At 55.2% G+C, this 16,467-nt stretch overlaps 1 protein-coding gene across 1 annotated transcript; it reads left to right on the forward strand.

The window, feature by feature from the left end:
* The first annotated feature begins 351 nt into the window (after positions 1-351).
* Impdh1 (inosine monophosphate dehydrogenase 1) lies at positions 352-16,194 on the forward strand. Its single transcript, XM_047561083.1, has 15 exons — positions 352-593; positions 4,516-4,614; positions 6,563-6,611; positions 8,980-9,081; positions 9,201-9,275; positions 9,574-9,780; positions 9,934-10,021; positions 10,783-10,982; positions 11,562-11,652; positions 11,864-11,959; positions 13,212-13,355; positions 13,451-13,595; positions 13,908-14,051; positions 14,150-14,233; positions 15,453-16,194. Exons 1-15 carry the CDS (start codon positions 424-426, stop codon positions 15,472-15,474), a joined length of 1,716 nt encoding a protein of 571 aa, XP_047417039.1. The 5' UTR covers positions 352-423; the 3' UTR covers positions 15,475-16,194.
* The last annotated feature ends 273 nt before the right edge of the window (positions 16,195-16,467 follow it).

A 16,467-nucleotide genomic window follows, 5' to 3' on the forward strand; every position in this document is an offset into this window, starting at 1 on the left:
AAGGCGCTCCAGAGAACATCGTCCTTAGAAGGCCAAAGAACCCGCAAAAGACTGCTGAGGACCCCTGCCTAGGCGCTTCTTTCCCCTACTGATTTCCTTCAGAATGGGTCAAGAGAAGCTGAGGGACCCAGACCGCCGGGAAAATGCGGGGTTCCTTTCAGTTCCGCCCTTGGAGGACAGCCGCCCACCTCCATCTCCCGATCTACCCTCACCTACTTGGTGATGGGAAACAGGCTGAGTTTGAGCAGCCGCCTGGAGGGGCGGAACCCCGCCCCCGGCGCTCAGGGCCCGCCCCGAGCACACAGACCCCGCCCCGGCGGCCCCGCCCCCTCCCCGGGACCCGACTGGTGCGCTCACAGCCCAGCCGGGGCCGGGGAGCCTCCAGGCGGAGAGGCTCCCGCCGCCCTGAGCCGTGGCCTCCGCATGGAGGGGCCGCTTGGTCTACCACCGGAGTCGGGGCCGCTCCCTCAGCCGCTGCAGGGAGGCGGAGCCACCGCTGTTCTGGAGCCTGGAGCCCGGCAACACCCGGGACACGAGACAGCAGCGCAGCGGTACAGCGCCCGCCTGCTGCAGGCCGGCTACGAGCCCGAGAGGTGACGCCCAGGGCAGGGCGCGCGGGGCGCATCCGGGGCGGGCGGCCTAGGAGGGCGCGGTGGCTCCGGGAACCCCGCGCGCTGCGGGGGAGGGGAGGGGCAGGCCCACACACCCTTCGCTCCACCGCCTCCACCCCTAACTTCCCGCGACGCGGTTCGGCAGCACCCGGCTCAGACTGGGGGATGCAGGAAGGCACTGTGCAACGGGTTCGGTGCTGAGTTGTTCGAAGAAATAGGAGAGAGGGAGCAGGTCGTAAAAATGTTCCCTGAAATCTTAGCCCTGGATCAGACCTCAACTACACACCCGACGACAACCGGTCCAAGTGGTTCCAACTCCTGGGGTTCAAACCGTGGTTTGTTGGAGTCCCTGTCCAACTTTGCTTCCTCCACCTCAGCTGTTTGTTCCTAGAACTCTCTTCAGTAGTCTTACTGACAGGTGTGCGTGTCCGCATGGAGCGCCTCCCCAGGGTTAGATGAAGACACTGGCCCCTCCTCGCCACGTCCTTTGAGGCTGCCGGTGCAGTTCATCTCCTAAGACTCAGGACCCCATGCTGGGATCTGGAAGGGAATGAGGGTGACTGGAGGAAGAGGGGGGGCAATGAGCCTGGTCCCAGTGGAACTGGCTGGAAAGGAGACAGCGGCTAATCTCTAGATTGTATCGCAGCTTGAAATGCAATCCCACTGTCCTTCCGGTCCAGAGGATTTGGACTTCTTTCTCTGCCCCATCTGCTGGTGTTCAGCAGCTTGGGGAGGTGACCTGGCAACTGGGTTTGGAGAGGAGGGGGTGGTCTGGGGAATTAGCCCGGTAGCTCTGCCCAGGGGCTGGCCGCTTATGTAAGAACTTTTAACGGCTTAAGGGGCTGTGAAGCCCAATCCCACCTGTCCCTGCCGGCTGCCTCTCTAGAATTGACTCAGGCTTAGGCAAACCCTGTCCTTCCTCCTATGCTAGAAATCCAGCTGCTTGGTGCTCAGGACTCAGGGTGACAGGGAGGGACCACAGTTGGGGAGGGAGCAGGCTAGGATGATTGGGGGCTTGATGAAGGCAGTATCTTGGTTAGAGCAGATATTGAAAAAAGCTCAAGCTTGGAGCCACTCAGGAGCATCCCTTCTCCGGATTGTACTGCTGCATGGAGTGGGCAAGCCTGCCCTCCCCACCCCTTAGGCTCAGAAGAGCTGATATAAAACCTGAGCCCCAGCCATGTGGTTTAATGAGATTCAAAACCTGCTGGTGTCTTAGACCGACATCTGCCTTCACCCACCTGGAGCTGTGAGAAGAGGTCAGGGTTCCGTGAGAAGTCCTGGGCTTGAATCCAGTGTTACTGCTCCCTGGCTGGAACTTGGGCAAGCCATGCCCCCTGTCCCAGCTCAACAGTACTAATGTTGTTGTCACCTTTTCTCCCCTAAAAGTGTTTTGAAATCTTGTTCCTTCAAATAGCCCCAAATCAGATAGAGATCTCTGGGCTCCCTGCCTGAACCTCAGTACCCTGCTGGGTACTAATTCCCTACCCCTGAGGAAGGGGTTCAGATCTGCCCCCTTGACCTTGAAGCTGTACATGGGAAGTCTCAGGGGACCAGCAGCCCTTCTTCAGGCTAAGGAGGCCCACTGGTTGCCTTGGTGTCTCCTCCCCATGGAGGAAGCAGCTGGGGAAGATCAGGAAGAGGGAGGAGTAAAGGAGGGGGGGCAATGGATTAAGTCTCTGGAAAAGGACAGCCTAACCCAGGGCTGAGCCCAGCAGCTTAGAGTAATGAGGAGCCCTCACACAGGTCAGAGCAGGAGGGGTAAGGGTCCATGAAGTCTGTAATCACTGGGAAGGTGACCCCACACACACAACCCAGCCTGGCAACCTCCTCCCCCAGGACCCTGAGTCTTAGACTGGGGTAGATGTCACATTAAGGTTGCCTGAGATAGCATAACCCAGCTGCTTTCCTGGACCCCATCCCTGGTCAAACCCTGAATAGTACCCTAGCTATTCCTAGGGGACAGTGAGCCACAGCAGGTCCCTTAGAGACCCCTGTGCTCTGAACTACAGTTGGCATGATGGCCCAGTTCTGTGGCCAGAAAGGACTGCTCTGAATGGCCAGGGTGCTCTCTCTGGCTGGTCTCACTGCTTCTGCCGCAGATAGCCAGTGAGAGGCCTAGTGCTAGACCCCACAAGATCTCCTCTATATGGTCAAACTTCCCCCGACACACACACACCGCCCAGTTGATCTCTGGTGAAGATCTCAGTGAGGTGTCTTCTAGCCATCTCTGGCAAGCTGGCCCCAGCTCCCACTCAGCAAGAACCCCAGCAGTCCCTTCCTCCTTTCTAATGCCAGAGGCCCCCATCTGGAGCCCCAGTGAGGGAGGGAAACTTGAGGTCTGTGGTGTCCCTACCCCCCACAGGAGTCAAAGGACATCTGTGAGTCTCCTCCAGTGCTCTGAATTCCACAGGAAGCCTCCCCTCCCCTCTGTGCATGGATGGAACAGTTTGTTTTTCTGGCAGGGTTGGGAGGGGGGCATCACTGCAGAGGCTGGGCACCCAGGGAGCCTCATGGCTTGGAAGTCAAAACTCCCCTGGGCCTGGCTGCCACCACACAGCTGAGAGGTAAACAAACCCAGTCTCCAGGGCTGAGGAGATAGGGAGCTGATGCCATAGACAGCTCCCATGCTGGGGAAAGGATTGAGTCCAGTCTAACTCATTCTCTCATCTCATCAGAAGTGAGGTGTGGGAACCACAGGAGAGCAAAGGGAGGAGACGGTGGAGTGGACAGTAGCTCTATGTCAGGAAGTAGCATTAGCAGTTCTGGTCACCTGCCCCCACCTCCTGCCCTAGTCAATTTGCTACCTAATCTTACTGGTAGAAATCTTTATCTTCCTGGGCACTCAGGCCCACCAAACTTCTGCTCTGGGATGTTTTCAAAAGTTCCCCAGCCTCTGTCCTGATTTGTATGTATACTTACTTGTCCAAGACAGGCCTGTGAACCTCCCCCATCTTCCCACCACACTACCTTCCCCCCAAAATACAAACTGTCTTCTCTGGGGCCAAACGCCCTGGTTGATACACCATTTCCTGAGCCGAGGTAAGACAGCCAAACTGAAGCCTTGGAGCAGGATTCAGAAGCTGTACTCTTCCACTCTCCTCTTTCCAAACTGTAGGGTTTGCGTCTATAAATGGGGGTCTAATAATTGGCAATTAATAGATTATGGAGTAAACGTGATGGTTTATGAAAAATCCTTTGTAGACTGCAGAGGGCTCTGAGGCCGCCGAAGGTCATAGTGTGTCATTAAATGCTTGTCCCCTAGGAATGATGTAGGGCTTGGGGTAGTGGTCCAACCAATACCTCCTTAGGGAGAGGTGAGCCCAGACAGTTACTCAGGAATCCAGGCCTTGATCAGGGTGCGGGGATTAGTATTAGGGAAAAGGAAAACCATGTTAGAGGTTTCCCTGAGGCTGGCAAGTGGAGACAAGCGGGCCAGGGCCCAGTGGCCCGGGGGATCCAGGCCCGGCATGCTGCTGGGGTCCTGGGAGGAGCACGAAAGGGCGGCAAAGGGGGCGTGTCCTGGCCTGCCACGGTCCCTTTCCTGGCTGGTCCCACATCCCTCTGCCATCCCTCGGCCCTGCCTCTGCAGCCAGGATCGCTATACCACTGCAGGCGGCCGGGCCGTGCGCGTGGAGGTGGCGGCGGATGGGCCCGACTGGGCTTGGCCTTTGTGCGGCGCGGGGCGGAGGCAGCGGTCCCCGAGGGAGGGGCGGGAGGAGAGGGCGGCGCCCCGGGCCGCCCGCCGCAGCCGCAGCCCCCGCCCCCGGCTCCCCGGCTCGCGGCGGCAGCGTGGCCGCGGCGCGCGTCAGCAGTAACAGCAGTAGCGGCGGCAGCGGCGGTGGCGGCAGCGGCGGGGCGGCCCGCGCGGGTGTTTATGTCGGGTCGCGGTGTCTCCCGGCAGCATGGCGGACTACCTGATCAGCGGCGGCACCGGCTACGTGCCGGAGGATGGGCTCACCGCGCAGCAGCTCTTCGCCAACGCAGATGGCCTCACCTACAAGTAAGCGCGGGGCTCGGCCCCACCTGGGAGCACGCACCGCAGCACAGTGGTCCCCGGCCCCACACGTGCATGGCTGCCCCTTGCTGACGCCCGCGTGCCCCGACCCAATAAGAGCGACTTGGTGCCAGCTGTGGGGGCTGGGCTTGGGAAGGAAGGAGGCCCGCGCCGAGAGCAGACGGACGTGGCACAGCGACATCACGGCCCTCTGTGCCTTGACCCGTTTCTGGCCAGATGCGGGTGAATCCGGGCCCTCTTCCTCCTCTCCTGGGTATCGTGGCAGCTTGGAAGGGCCTTGGGATGTGTTGGAAAGCTGGGTGTGGGAGTTTTGGGGAGACTTCAACCAGACCTTGGTCCAGGACGCCCTTTCCCTCCTACTCTCTCCTGCTTGGGCAGCTGCTTCGAGTGTTGCCCCCAGCAGAGGCCCCGGTGGGCTGGGGGATGATTCCTTTTTTCCACCATCTAGTCCAGCCCTCCTTCCACTTGTGCCCCTGCCTGTCCACAGGTTGGCACTGGTGTCCCCTTGCATGAGTATCCAGTGACTACCACCCCAAACCCACCACACATGGGATTTTGGAGGAGGATGGAGATCTACTCTGTGGCTCTGGGCCAGTTGTCCTGCCAACTGCAGGCCTGGCACTAACCATGTCTCCTGGCTGCAGGATTATGTCCCTGCCAGGAAGGAGCATCAGAATCCAGGACTGGGGCAGAGCGGGGATGCTGGTGACCCAACAGCATCTTTGGACTGCCTCCTGCCATCCCTAACCTGGATTGTAAGCATTCCTACTTGGTAGGCAGTTTTTCCAAAAACCAGGATACCTTGTCACTCCTGGGGAGGGTCCCCTCTTGCCTGGCCATAGGTGAGAGGATGTATATAATGCCAAAAGGCCCAGGTTGTTTCTCACTTAAAGGGCTCATTGTACAAAAGAAGGGGCAGGGGGCAGCAAAAATTCTGTTTTTGTGGTGTGGTTGGTGATAGGAGAGGGGGTATATCCTTGATATGTTTTTCACTGGAGTCTCCTAGGGGAGCTCCCTGGGGGAACTTCTAGGAGTTTCTTTAGGCCTTGGGGCACACTAACCACCCCACTCCCATCAGCCCTGGAACTTTTCCTTCCTGCAGTGGGGGCATCTGCTGCTTTGCTTAGCAGGGTTCAGAGTCTGAAGTGTGGGACATTTGTTTTTGGATATGTCTGTCAAGGCCTGCTGTGATTTCAGGCAGGTTGAGCCTGTTGGGACCTGGGGCTGTGGCACTGCACCTAGACATACCCAGCCAGCCTGCAATCCCCCTCTGGACTTCTCTGTGACCATGGCCTACCCTAGAGTTGACAGCTCCCAACTTTGGTTGCTCCAGTCATGGCTCCGCTTCCCAACCACAATCATGTCTGTTGGTCGCTCCTAGTCCAGCACCTGCTGTGTTAGAACATGCCCTGAACTCAATCCCCTGGGGTCCCTCCATGCTGCTTTGAACCTTGTGTGACTCAGCAGCCCTGGCACTGGGGTGTGTGACTTGTCCTGTGCTGGGTTATGTTCAAGTCATGTTGCACTACAAAATTGTTCTTAGGTTGTTTTCTTTTGTTGACTTATTATCTGCCCCATCAAGACTGAGAGGTTTTCAAGGGCAGGCACTGTAACTGCTTTGTGTGGCCATATGGGAACTTCTCTGTTCCTTGACATACACTGCCTTCAGGAAGGCAGTGGATATTGGGGGCCATCCATTTTGGTGGCACCCAGCTCCATAGACCTGTCATCTTTGGCTCTACCTCTTGGAGTCAGCAAGACACTAGTGAGGGGATTAAGGAGGGTTTATAGCAGTGGGACAGCAGGATCAGAGGGCTCCAGCCTCAACTTCTCTGACCTTTTCTCCATCCCCATAATGTCTCCCCTGGCATGTCAGGCTCTACCACATTCAGGTACCCTGCCCACCAGTAACACTCATTTTCTGTCTTTGCAGCGACTTCTTGATCCTCCCAGGATTCATAGACTTCATAGCTGATGAGGTGGTGAGTCCCTCTTCATTTGGTTGGGGAGGGACTGGCTGTGTGATGGAGGATGCTGACTCCTTCCTCAAGGGAAGGTGTGGGAGAGACGATTCTTGAGAATGTGGTGGGTATAGCTTTTGTTGTTGCCAGAGGAACTGGCACAGGGTAAAGTGTTTTGCCTGGTGGGGCAGAAGCAGCTTGGGGGTTCTGGGGAATGCTGAGTGGGGGCCTTGCATGGGTCCAGAGGATGCTCTATCACTGACAGAGTTTGGGGAAAGGTTCAGAAAAGGCCCTGGGAGGGAAGGGCTTAGGTGTGGCAGCTTTATTCTATAGACCATAAGGACTGCATGTTGTCTAAAATGCTGAGCAAGGACAGGGCGGAAGCCAGTAAAATTATGGGCACTTAAGAATATGGTGTTCAGTGATCATTCACCGACCCTACATTGAACAAGAACTGCCAAGAGGGTTTGAAGGGGATTTGAGGCAAATATGAGGAAATATAGTGACTTGCTTTGCACAAGGGGATCAGCAATGAGCCAAAACCATGAACAATTAGTATATGATAAACTCATAGACACCAAGAGGGGTAGTGAGGATGATTATAAGTTAGTTCATGAAAAAGTTTGATGATTCTATGATGGATTTATGCACTTTTTAAAAATTAATTAATTTATTTTTTGTTATATATTAAAAATTTTTTTTAGTTGTAGATGGACATAATACCTTTATTTTATTCATTTTTATGTGGTGCTGAGGATGGAACCCAATACCTGATGCATGCCAGACAAGCACTCTACCACTGAGCCACAACCCCAGCCCTCATGCACCTTTTAAAAGAATCATTTCTGGGGGAAGAGGAGGGGCAGGAAAGGGAAGGTACTGGGAATGAGATTGATTAAATTATGTCACATACATGTATGAATATGGCAAAATGAATTCCAGTGTTATATATAATTATAAGGTACCAATAAAAAAGCCATTTTTATTGATGTTATTATTGCTATTTATTCAGGTCTGATTCTCATAAAAGGCCAGAGCACCTGAGCCTAGATCATTTATGTGTTGGGGAAGCTAATATCAAGCCTGTGGGTAGCCAGACCTGACCCAGACAGATTATTAGGGGGACATGTGGGTTATTTTGGATATTTCCCTTATGACAGCAACCAGGAAGCCTTCTTGGTCCAGCTGTTCAGTTCAACAGAGTTTACTGCTGGGTGTGCTGGTACGTGCCTGTAATCCTAGCAACTTGGAGCAGGAGGATTTTAAGTTTAAGGCCGGACAGGGCTTTTAGGGAGACTCTGTCTCAGATTTTAAAAATAAATAAAAAAAGGACTGGGGGCGTAGCCCAGTGATAGAGTACTTCCGGGTTCAATCCCCAGTACTGCAGACACTGAGCTGGCTGTTAGGAAAAGAAAGACCAAAAAGATCCCCTTGCCTGGCTATCGAGGGTCTCCCTTTCCTTTGGCCTTTGTCAGGAAGGTTGTGGCTTTTCTCCTGTGGCATGATAGGAAAGGGGAAGGTGGCATTTTCTAGGCTGTGGGCCCAGGTTCTGTGATGGGGTCTTCAGGGGTCTGTGAATCTCATAAATGACTATCTGTGTCTGGAGGCCTGGGGAGCTGAGACTGGCAGTTGTCGACCTGAATCTCAGAGTGGTCTATAATCTGGCCTTAAACATCCTTCACAGGCAGACAGATTCCCAAATCTGCACAAGTTGAGTGTCCCCTCCAAAATGATTGGGACCGGAAGTGTTTCAGATTTCAGATTTTTAAAAAAATTTTTTATAATATTTGCATATATGTAACAAGATATCTTGGGGTGGGCCCAAATCCAAATCAGAAATTCATGTTTCATATACACCTCATACACTATAGCCTGAAAGGTAATTTTATATGATGTTTTACCATGCCTGCATTTTGACTGTGACTTGATCCATGATGTCAGGTGTGGAATTTTCTGCGCGTGGTGTCATTTTGGTGCTCAGAAAGTTTTAGATTTTGGAGGATTTGGGATTTGGATCAGCGATGATATTTGCAATCCTGACTTCTTTCTTGAGCTCTAGACCCTCAACCATCCGCTTCCTGATGCTAATAGATACCCTCCTGTGCTTCCCTCTGCCTCAACCCTTGTCACCTAGAGTCTACTTACCACATGCTTCCAATGGTCACTTGGCTCCATTGCTTTTCTTCATAGCCTTCTTCCTGATTGCAGTCTTCTCATCCATGTGTCTCATGTCCGTTATCTTTCTTTCCAAGTAGAATGTCAGTTCCATGAGAGCTGCTTTGCTCGCTGCAGTGTCCCCAGCGCCTGTCCTGACACAGGATACATGTAGGTGCTGGTGAGTGTCCATTGGCTGATAAAACCCTTCAATGGACTGTGCCTCCATCCTCAGGACTTAACATCAGCCCTGACCAGGAAGATCACACTGAAGACTCCACTGATATCCTCTCCCATGGATACTGTGACAGAGGCCGACATGGCCATTGCAATGGCTGTGAGTCCCATGCCTGAATGGGGATGCCGAGGCAGAGGGGACTGAACAGGTGGGCGGTGCTGATGAGCAGGCTGAGGAGGGTTAGCCCTGGCTCTGACCACGCTTTTCTTCCATCCCAGCTGATGGGAGGAATTGGTTTCATTCACCACAACTGTACCCCAGAGTTCCAGGCCAATGAGGTGCGGAAGGTCAAGGCAAGTACCAGACCTCTCCCCAGAGAGATGCCACTTGGCTAGGTCCCACCCTGCAGGCCTTCCCACCCTCCCTTGCAGCCCTGCAGGCTGCTGTATTCCCTGATTGATTACTTTGGGTTCCTGGCTTTCCTTCCTCACAGTGGGTACAGGTACGAGTCCTCATTCTGCCACTAGTCCCCCAACCCATTGAGGGCCATGGCTTCTCTGGGCACAGTCAAGGCTGCCTCACTCCCCCATGGCTAGGCTGCACACCACTCCTGGATTTTGTTCAGCCTTTTCCTTCCCCTTCTGCCCACAGAAGTTTGAGCAGGGCTTCATCACAGACCCTGTGGTACTGAGCCCCTCACACACTGTGGGCGATGTGCTGGAGGCCAAGGTCCGGCATGGCTTCTCTGGCATCCCCATCACTGCAACAGGCACCATGGGCAGCAAGCTGGTGGGCATCGTCACCTCCAGAGACATTGACTTCCTGGCTGAGAAGGACCACACCACCCTGCTCAGTGAGGTGCCAGCAGGGCAGGGCAGGCGGGGCTGGAGTGCAGACAGGATCCCACACCCCCGGGGCCCCAGGCTAGAGCCTGTGACCAGGGACCAGAGGGAGGTCTGGCTCCTTCTCTCTCACCTGCCAACCTGCAGGCAAATGTTCCTGGCCCCACAGGTGATGACACCACGGATTGAGCTGGTGGTAGCTCCAGCAGGTGTGACACTGAAAGAGGCAAATGAGATCCTGCAGCGCAGCAAGAAAGGTACTGGGGAGTGGGCAGGAAACTCCACACCCAGCCTGCCTGCCTGTGCCCTAGATCCCCTGTTCCTTTATAACCTCGCAGCAACCACACTGGGCCTTGGGGAAGTTTCGAATAGCCCCAGGCAGGCCGGAACATGAAACCTGATATCCTCCTGGCTTAGGGAAACCTGTTCTGAATTCAGCATCTTCACAGTATGTTTCTCAAAACTAGTCCTGTGAGTTGCTCATCACATGAAAAGGACTCTGTGACCTCAGAAGTCTGAGAAATACTGCTTTCCATATCCCTCTTCTTGCATAAAGAATTGCACATTGGCTCATTAAAGGCTCTGAGAAGTCCTGCAGTTAAATTTGATATTGAAGCTGTTTATATAATGTTCACTAGATTCCAATAGGCTATTCTTTAGTTGGTCCATGCTGGAGAGTTCTTTGGAGTTTCTATTGAGCAGGGCACATGCCCCCTCCAAAACAGCCTCATATTAATGCCCTGGCCTGTGACCACTGCTTAGGGGTTGTCCCTTCCACCCTTGTCAGACCACAGGACAGAAAAGAGCCCTAGGAACCTGCCTGTCTAGCTTTCTTTGCTTTCTGTTCCTTGGGAAGAAATTCAGGTTCTTAGGACCACTTCCTGGGTGGGTGCTGTCACCTAGTGGCTGGTTTGAGTACTTCAGCAGAGTCTTTGGCACCGTCCATTTTTATCTTCACCCCAGTCCCTCTGTCCACTCCAAAGCCTGCTTCTTGACTTGCCTCTGCCTTCCTTGCCAGGGAAGCTGCCCATTGTTAATGATCGTGATGAGCTGGTGGCCATTATTGCCCGCACCGACCTGAAGAAGAACCGGGACTATCCTCTGGCCTCTAAAGACTCCCACAAGCAGCTGCTGTGTGGGGCAGCTGTGGGCACCCGTGAAGACGACAAATACCGCCTGGACCTGCTCACCCAGGCGGGCGCGGATGTCATAGTACTAGTAAGGAGGCTAGTGGCTCCCCAGAGTTGAGGCTTATGTGTCCCCACCTGTCATTTAGCCTTGACCCTCCCTCACTGTTCTTCCTCTTGGCTTCTCTGCACACTCTCTGGTGTCAGAATTCTAAGGGTCATGGGCCAGGTGTCAATATCCTTTCAAGGGCATGCCCCTGGTGGCCTAATTTCCCTCACTATGCCCCACCTCTTAACAGTTCTACCACCTCCCAATAGTGCCGTGGACTGGAGTTTAAGGCTTCAACATAGGGGCCTTTTGGGAATTCAAGATCCCAACTACAGCAGGCCCAGAGGGTATCTCCTTGCCATGAGCGTGGACTCGTACAGGGGCCGGGGGGCACAGGAAAAGGCCGTGTCTACTCTTTTAAGACTAACGTCAGTGTTTAACCTTCTGGCGAAGCAGGTCCCTTTAAGGATCAGCCAAAAGTTTTCAAGTGACTTTTCAGGAGAAAAAGTTAGAATAAGCACAGTTGAAACAGTTTTTATGATTTCAGGGTTTCATCCACTCAGTCTCGCCAGCAAGGAGCCTCAGCTCTCTAGCCCAAGCTTTCTGTCCCCTTTTTCACAGGACTCATCCCAAGGGAACTCAGTGTATCAGATTGCCATGGTGCACTACGTCAAGCAGAAGTACCCCCATCTCCAGGTGATTGGGGGGAATGGTGAGTGCAGGGTCCCCTCTCACCACCCTGCTCCACCTCCCTCACTCTATAACACTTCTCTGTCCTTTGCCACCCCCAGGGATCAGGATGGGCTTTGGTCAGGTGGTCAGGTTGGGGGGATGGATAGACTGAGGATCTGGGGAGCCCCTGGGCAGGGCAGGAGCATCCCATCCTCATGCTGTTCCTCTGTCTGTCTCCTCTCCGCTCCCAGTGGTGACAGCAGCCCAGGCCAAGAACCTGATTGATGCTGGTGTGGATGGGCTACGTGTGGGCATGGGCTGTGGCTCCATCTGCATCACCCAAGAAGGTGGGTGTCCATAGTGGGAGGAGTTACAGCCAGGGCCTTGCTAGTTCTTGCTCCACAAGTTCCTGTGGAGTGCCCACCCTGCCAGGCTGTTCCTGGGATGGTGGGCTTAGGATGATTCATGCAGGACCAAGTAGGTGAGGGGACCTTGAATTTTGAGTGTCTACCAACCTGTTACTTGGACCCTGGTCAAGGAGACTCAGTCTGTGACCCAGAACTGGTGTGCCTTCTTTTATAAGGTGCTTGTTGGAAGCCATCTGAGGGTTCAGACTGGACAAGGTAGATGCTTAGAGGCATGGAGACAACACGTCCCTCAACAACAGGGATAGTATAAACCACATAACCATGCGGTGATGGTAGCAGGCTGGGGAGTTCTGCTCCATAGGCGCTTGTGGAAAAAGCCTTTTTGCAGGGTAGGTTCCAGAACATGGACGGGGAAGAGGAGACCCTGACATGTGTTGCCCTTGTGGTTGACAGAGTCCTGCCTGGAGGCTGGTGTCTGACTTGTGGGATGGCTACCTGCAGGTGTTGGGTCTGGCTTGGTCAGAGAGAATGAATCTGGCCCCTCTTGTGAGGGTCATTTCTCCAAAACACTGCATGACCCACTCTGTCTTCCCTGCCATATCTCCCTGTTTTGGTCTTCAGAGCCTTTTCCTTTTAAGTTTTTATCCTTCACCTTTGTTGACCACCATGGTGAAACATGAACCCTTTCTCACTTGACAAATATTGATTGAGCACCTACTATGTGCCAGACACTGTGCCAAGCCCTGGGGTAGAGTAGGGACAAAATAAATGTAAGTCCCCTTTTCTAGTTTATCTAGCCTTTCACCTATGCCTTGCAAAGTGCTGGTTCTTTAGAATTCCCACTTAAAACCTAAAGGACCTCAGACAAGTAAAGGAATGAATGTGAACCATTGTCCATAAGAATCTAACTCTAATAACAGCTTTTGCAAATGAAAGCTTCAGAGGGGACCTGGTGCCTCCAGAGCAGGTGATGCTGGGGACCACTAGTCTGAGGTGCTTATACTCTGAAGACCAGTACTGATCCCCCCACCTGAATCCTCTATAGTGCTCTTGTGGGTGGGTGGAAGTGGCGTTCACCCTGATGTTGTCTCCTGGCACCTATCTTATGCTCAGAAATACCCTCTGCTCCCGTCCCTTTCCCCAGAGTGGAGGGAGGCACAAGGAGAAAGGGCTGGTCCAGCCCTGTGCTGCTGCTGACTCCTCTCTGTCCTGTGCACCCACCCTTTCCCAGTGATGGCCTGTGGCCGGCCCCAGGGCACTGCTGTGTACAAGGTGGCTGAGTATGCCCGGCGCTTTGGTGTGCCAGTCATAGCAGATGGTGGCATCCAGACTGTGGGACATGTGGTCAAGGCCCTAGCCCTTGGGGCCTCCACAGGTGAGAGAAGAGGCTTGGGACCGGGCAGGTAGGGCTGGGAGTGGGCAGTAGGAGGGCTGTGGGCGCAGGCGGCACGGATCCTTTCACTTCCACAGTGATGATGGGCTCTCTGCTGGCTGCCACCACTGAGGCCCCCGGCGAGTACTTCTTCTCAGATGGGGTGAGGCTCAAGAAGTACCGGGGCATGGGCTCTCTGGACGCCATGGAGAAGAGCAGCAGCAGCCAGAAACGATACTTCAGGTATGTGCCCCCAGCCCCGGCCATGGAGGTCAACCGGCAGTCCTTGGGCCCACACATGCCCCTGACCTCCCCAGATGCCACCTGTCTCTGTATTGTAGTTTTGGAAAACAGAGACACAGGCATACGTGGCAGATGCAGGAGCAGGACCTGGGCCACCCAACCTGGAGGGCTTGTTTGTCCCTGCTGTAGCCCAGTGAGGGGGTGCTGTGGGACCCTTCTGGGTGACATCCCCTCTGCCTGTGCTCTGGAGAGTTAGGGTGGGGTCCTCTGGGCAGCAGCCTGCTGGGCTTAACCTCTGCACCCTCCCTGCAGTGAGGGGGATAAGGTGAAGATCGCACAGGGCGTCTCCGGCTCCATCCAGGACAAAGGCTCCATCCAGAAGTTCGTGCCCTACCTCATAGCAGGGATCCAGCATGGCTGCCAGGACATCGGGGCCCGGAGCCTGTCCGTGCTGCGGTGAGCATTGTAGCTAGAGGCCGGGAGGCTTCCCTCCTCTTGTTGCTTTCTTTCTCTTTACCTGGCACCCCTGACCTGCTTACCTGCCCGCCTGCCAGGTCCATGATGTACTCAGGAGAGCTCAAGTTCGAGAAGCGGACCATGTCAGCTCAGATCGAGGGTGGTGTGCACGGCCTGCACTCGTAAGTGGGCGGCCTTCTTGCCCTCGCTGGCTGGCTCTGGGTTGGGCACATGGGGCCAGGGTTCAAAGACCAAGTTGAGGTTCCAGGGGCCCCATGGACCACCCATACTGAGGATGACCCATCGCCCTGTCCTACAGGACCCAGCCCACCCTGGAACCTTATCCTGTAGCCCCTGTGCAGCCAGGCCCCTCCCCTCCCCTCGGGCATCTCCCCGAGCAGGGCACGGGAGGTATGGCTGCTAGCCCCACCTGGGCTCCCCAGCCCTTGCTTGCTCAGGAAGCTTGGTGGCTGGTGGCAGGGGGCTGGTGGTGCTGGGCTCTTGCTGGTGGTGGCCCCAGGTAGGCAGGGGCAAAGGGGCAGAGAGACAGGTGCTAGGGCTGGCGCTGGGGCAACTGCGGGTGGAGGTAGAGCTGGTTGGCAGCAGTAGTTGCAGGCATGCGGCCCGCCCTGGTCAAGAGGGCCCACCTCCCCAGGCATAGGCGGGCATCTAATCTGTGTCTCTTTCTGCCCCACCCTCCCATAGCTATACCTTTCTGCCGTGTAAGTAACTGCGCTGCCCGGGCCAAGAGTAGAGTAGAGCAGGGGCAGTCTGGGTGGGACCTGGGCTGGGAGGATGGGCATTGGGCTGAGGGTGGTGCTGGGATAGAACCATGGGACATGGACTCGGGGATTGGGCCCTCCTGGCCCCTGGCCCCAGCACCATGGTAGAGGAGGCCAGCCATGGCCCCTAATCCAGCAGCAGAAATACAAATCCCTTTTGGGGGTATAGAGAGATACCTGTGACCCCAGGTCTGAGGCTGCTGGATCTAGTCGCATCTTAGACTGGACCCAGTGATTAAAAAGAGCCTGAGCCACTGTGTGTGCAAGAGGGGGTTGCAGACAAGGAAGCAGAGATCAGCTTCCGTCCTGAACCTACTCTGTAAGGATGGCTGAGCTGCTTCTCCAACCCAAGCACTGAGGACAGGTCACTCAGATGTGGCAGTGGCTTGAAGGAGCGCGGCTCTCTCTGGACCTGGCAGAGTTCTTTGGGGAGCCCTGGCCTAGGGAGAACAGAGGCCCAGGGCTGGCTTCTGCCTCCTCCCACCCTCATGGCTGAGAGGCATGGACTCTGCAGCAACCTGTCCTTTCCCAAATCTGGGGCTTCCTGGGTGAGGGGATTTTAGGAAAGGAACAGGGTCCACACACCCACTCTTTGTCCCCTCTTGCTTTATTCCCACAGTTACGAGAAGCGGCTGTACTGAGGACAGCAGTGGAGGCCGAGGTGGCGGAGGGGGCACATCCCAGGGTCTCCCTTCAGGCACAGCCTCCCTCCATAACTGAGTGGTCCATGGATTTGCACTACGGGTTCCCAGCTCCTTTCCAGGGAGAGAGGTGGGGGGGCCCTGAGGGGACTGTGGCCTTCCCTGGGCACCCCCCGCAGAGTCAGGATGCTCCCTGGACCAGGCTGCCCTGGGAGCTTCCCTGGTTTCCCTTCTTCAGCCCTCTGAGCCCAGCCAGTCTGGACTCTCAGGCCCTGTGCCTGCCTCAGGTCTCTCTTGCTGCAGTCTGCTCTGGCTCGGCTCCCACCCATGGGGCAGGTGGCCCCTCCTGGCTTCTCCTGTAGGGCATCTCCCTCCTCCCCCCTCCCCCCAGAAATGGTGCTCTCCTGGCCTTGCCTCTGGCCCCTTCCCGGGCTGCTGCCCTCTCAGCCATGTGGCACTCTGGGCTCCTGACCAAGGCCAGGGGGAGGTCTCTGCCCCCTTCCCCTGGCCTGAGGCTACCCTAGGCCCTGCTCCTCAGGCCACTCCCCGCTCCCTGAACCTGGGGAAGAGACCTGCTGGACATTCCTGACTCTCCACTGTCCCCAGGTGTACCATTCCTGCCCTCTCCTCTCAGCTGCAGTTGAAGGCTTTAACTTTGCACACTTTGGGGTCACAGTTGCGTAATTATATATTAAATAATCTGAATAAATCAAGCAGGTCTTAATGCCTCTGAAATCCTTTCTCTGTCCCTTATCCACTGGGTGACTAGCTCCTGTCCTGATGGTGAACTGGAGCCTCGTCTATGATGATCCTCCAGGAAGGAGAGGAGGGTGTTGTGGTACTCAAGGGGATACTGGCAAGGCTGTTTTTGTGGCAGGCGTGTGCCAGGTGACCAGCAGCTGTGGCAGCTGGGCAGTATTGCAGAGAAGGTCATCCTAGCTGTAGAAGACCAGCACTGGGCCTTATGGGTTGCTGCCAGCAAACACCATTGCA

This window comes from Sciurus carolinensis, chromosome 8, assembly GCF_902686445.1.
Source record: "Sciurus carolinensis chromosome 8, mSciCar1.2, whole genome shotgun sequence".
NCBI classification, from domain to species: domain Eukaryota; kingdom Metazoa; phylum Chordata; class Mammalia; order Rodentia; family Sciuridae; genus Sciurus; species Sciurus carolinensis.

Bases quoted from the DNA above. Each gene is read 5' to 3' on its own strand.
- Impdh1 (XM_047561083.1), top strand. From the start codon at position 424: ATGGAGGGGCCGCTTGGTCTACCACCGGAGTCGGGGCCGCTCCCTCAG. The intron at 4,615-6,562 runs GTAAGCGCGGGG...CTGTCTTTGCAG, and splicing joins GCAGATGGCCTCACCTACAA to CGACTTCTTGATCCTCCCAG. The intron at 9,276-9,573 runs GCAAGTACCAGA...TTCTGCCCACAG, and splicing joins ATGAGGTGCGGAAGGTCAAG to AAGTTTGAGCAGGGCTTCAT.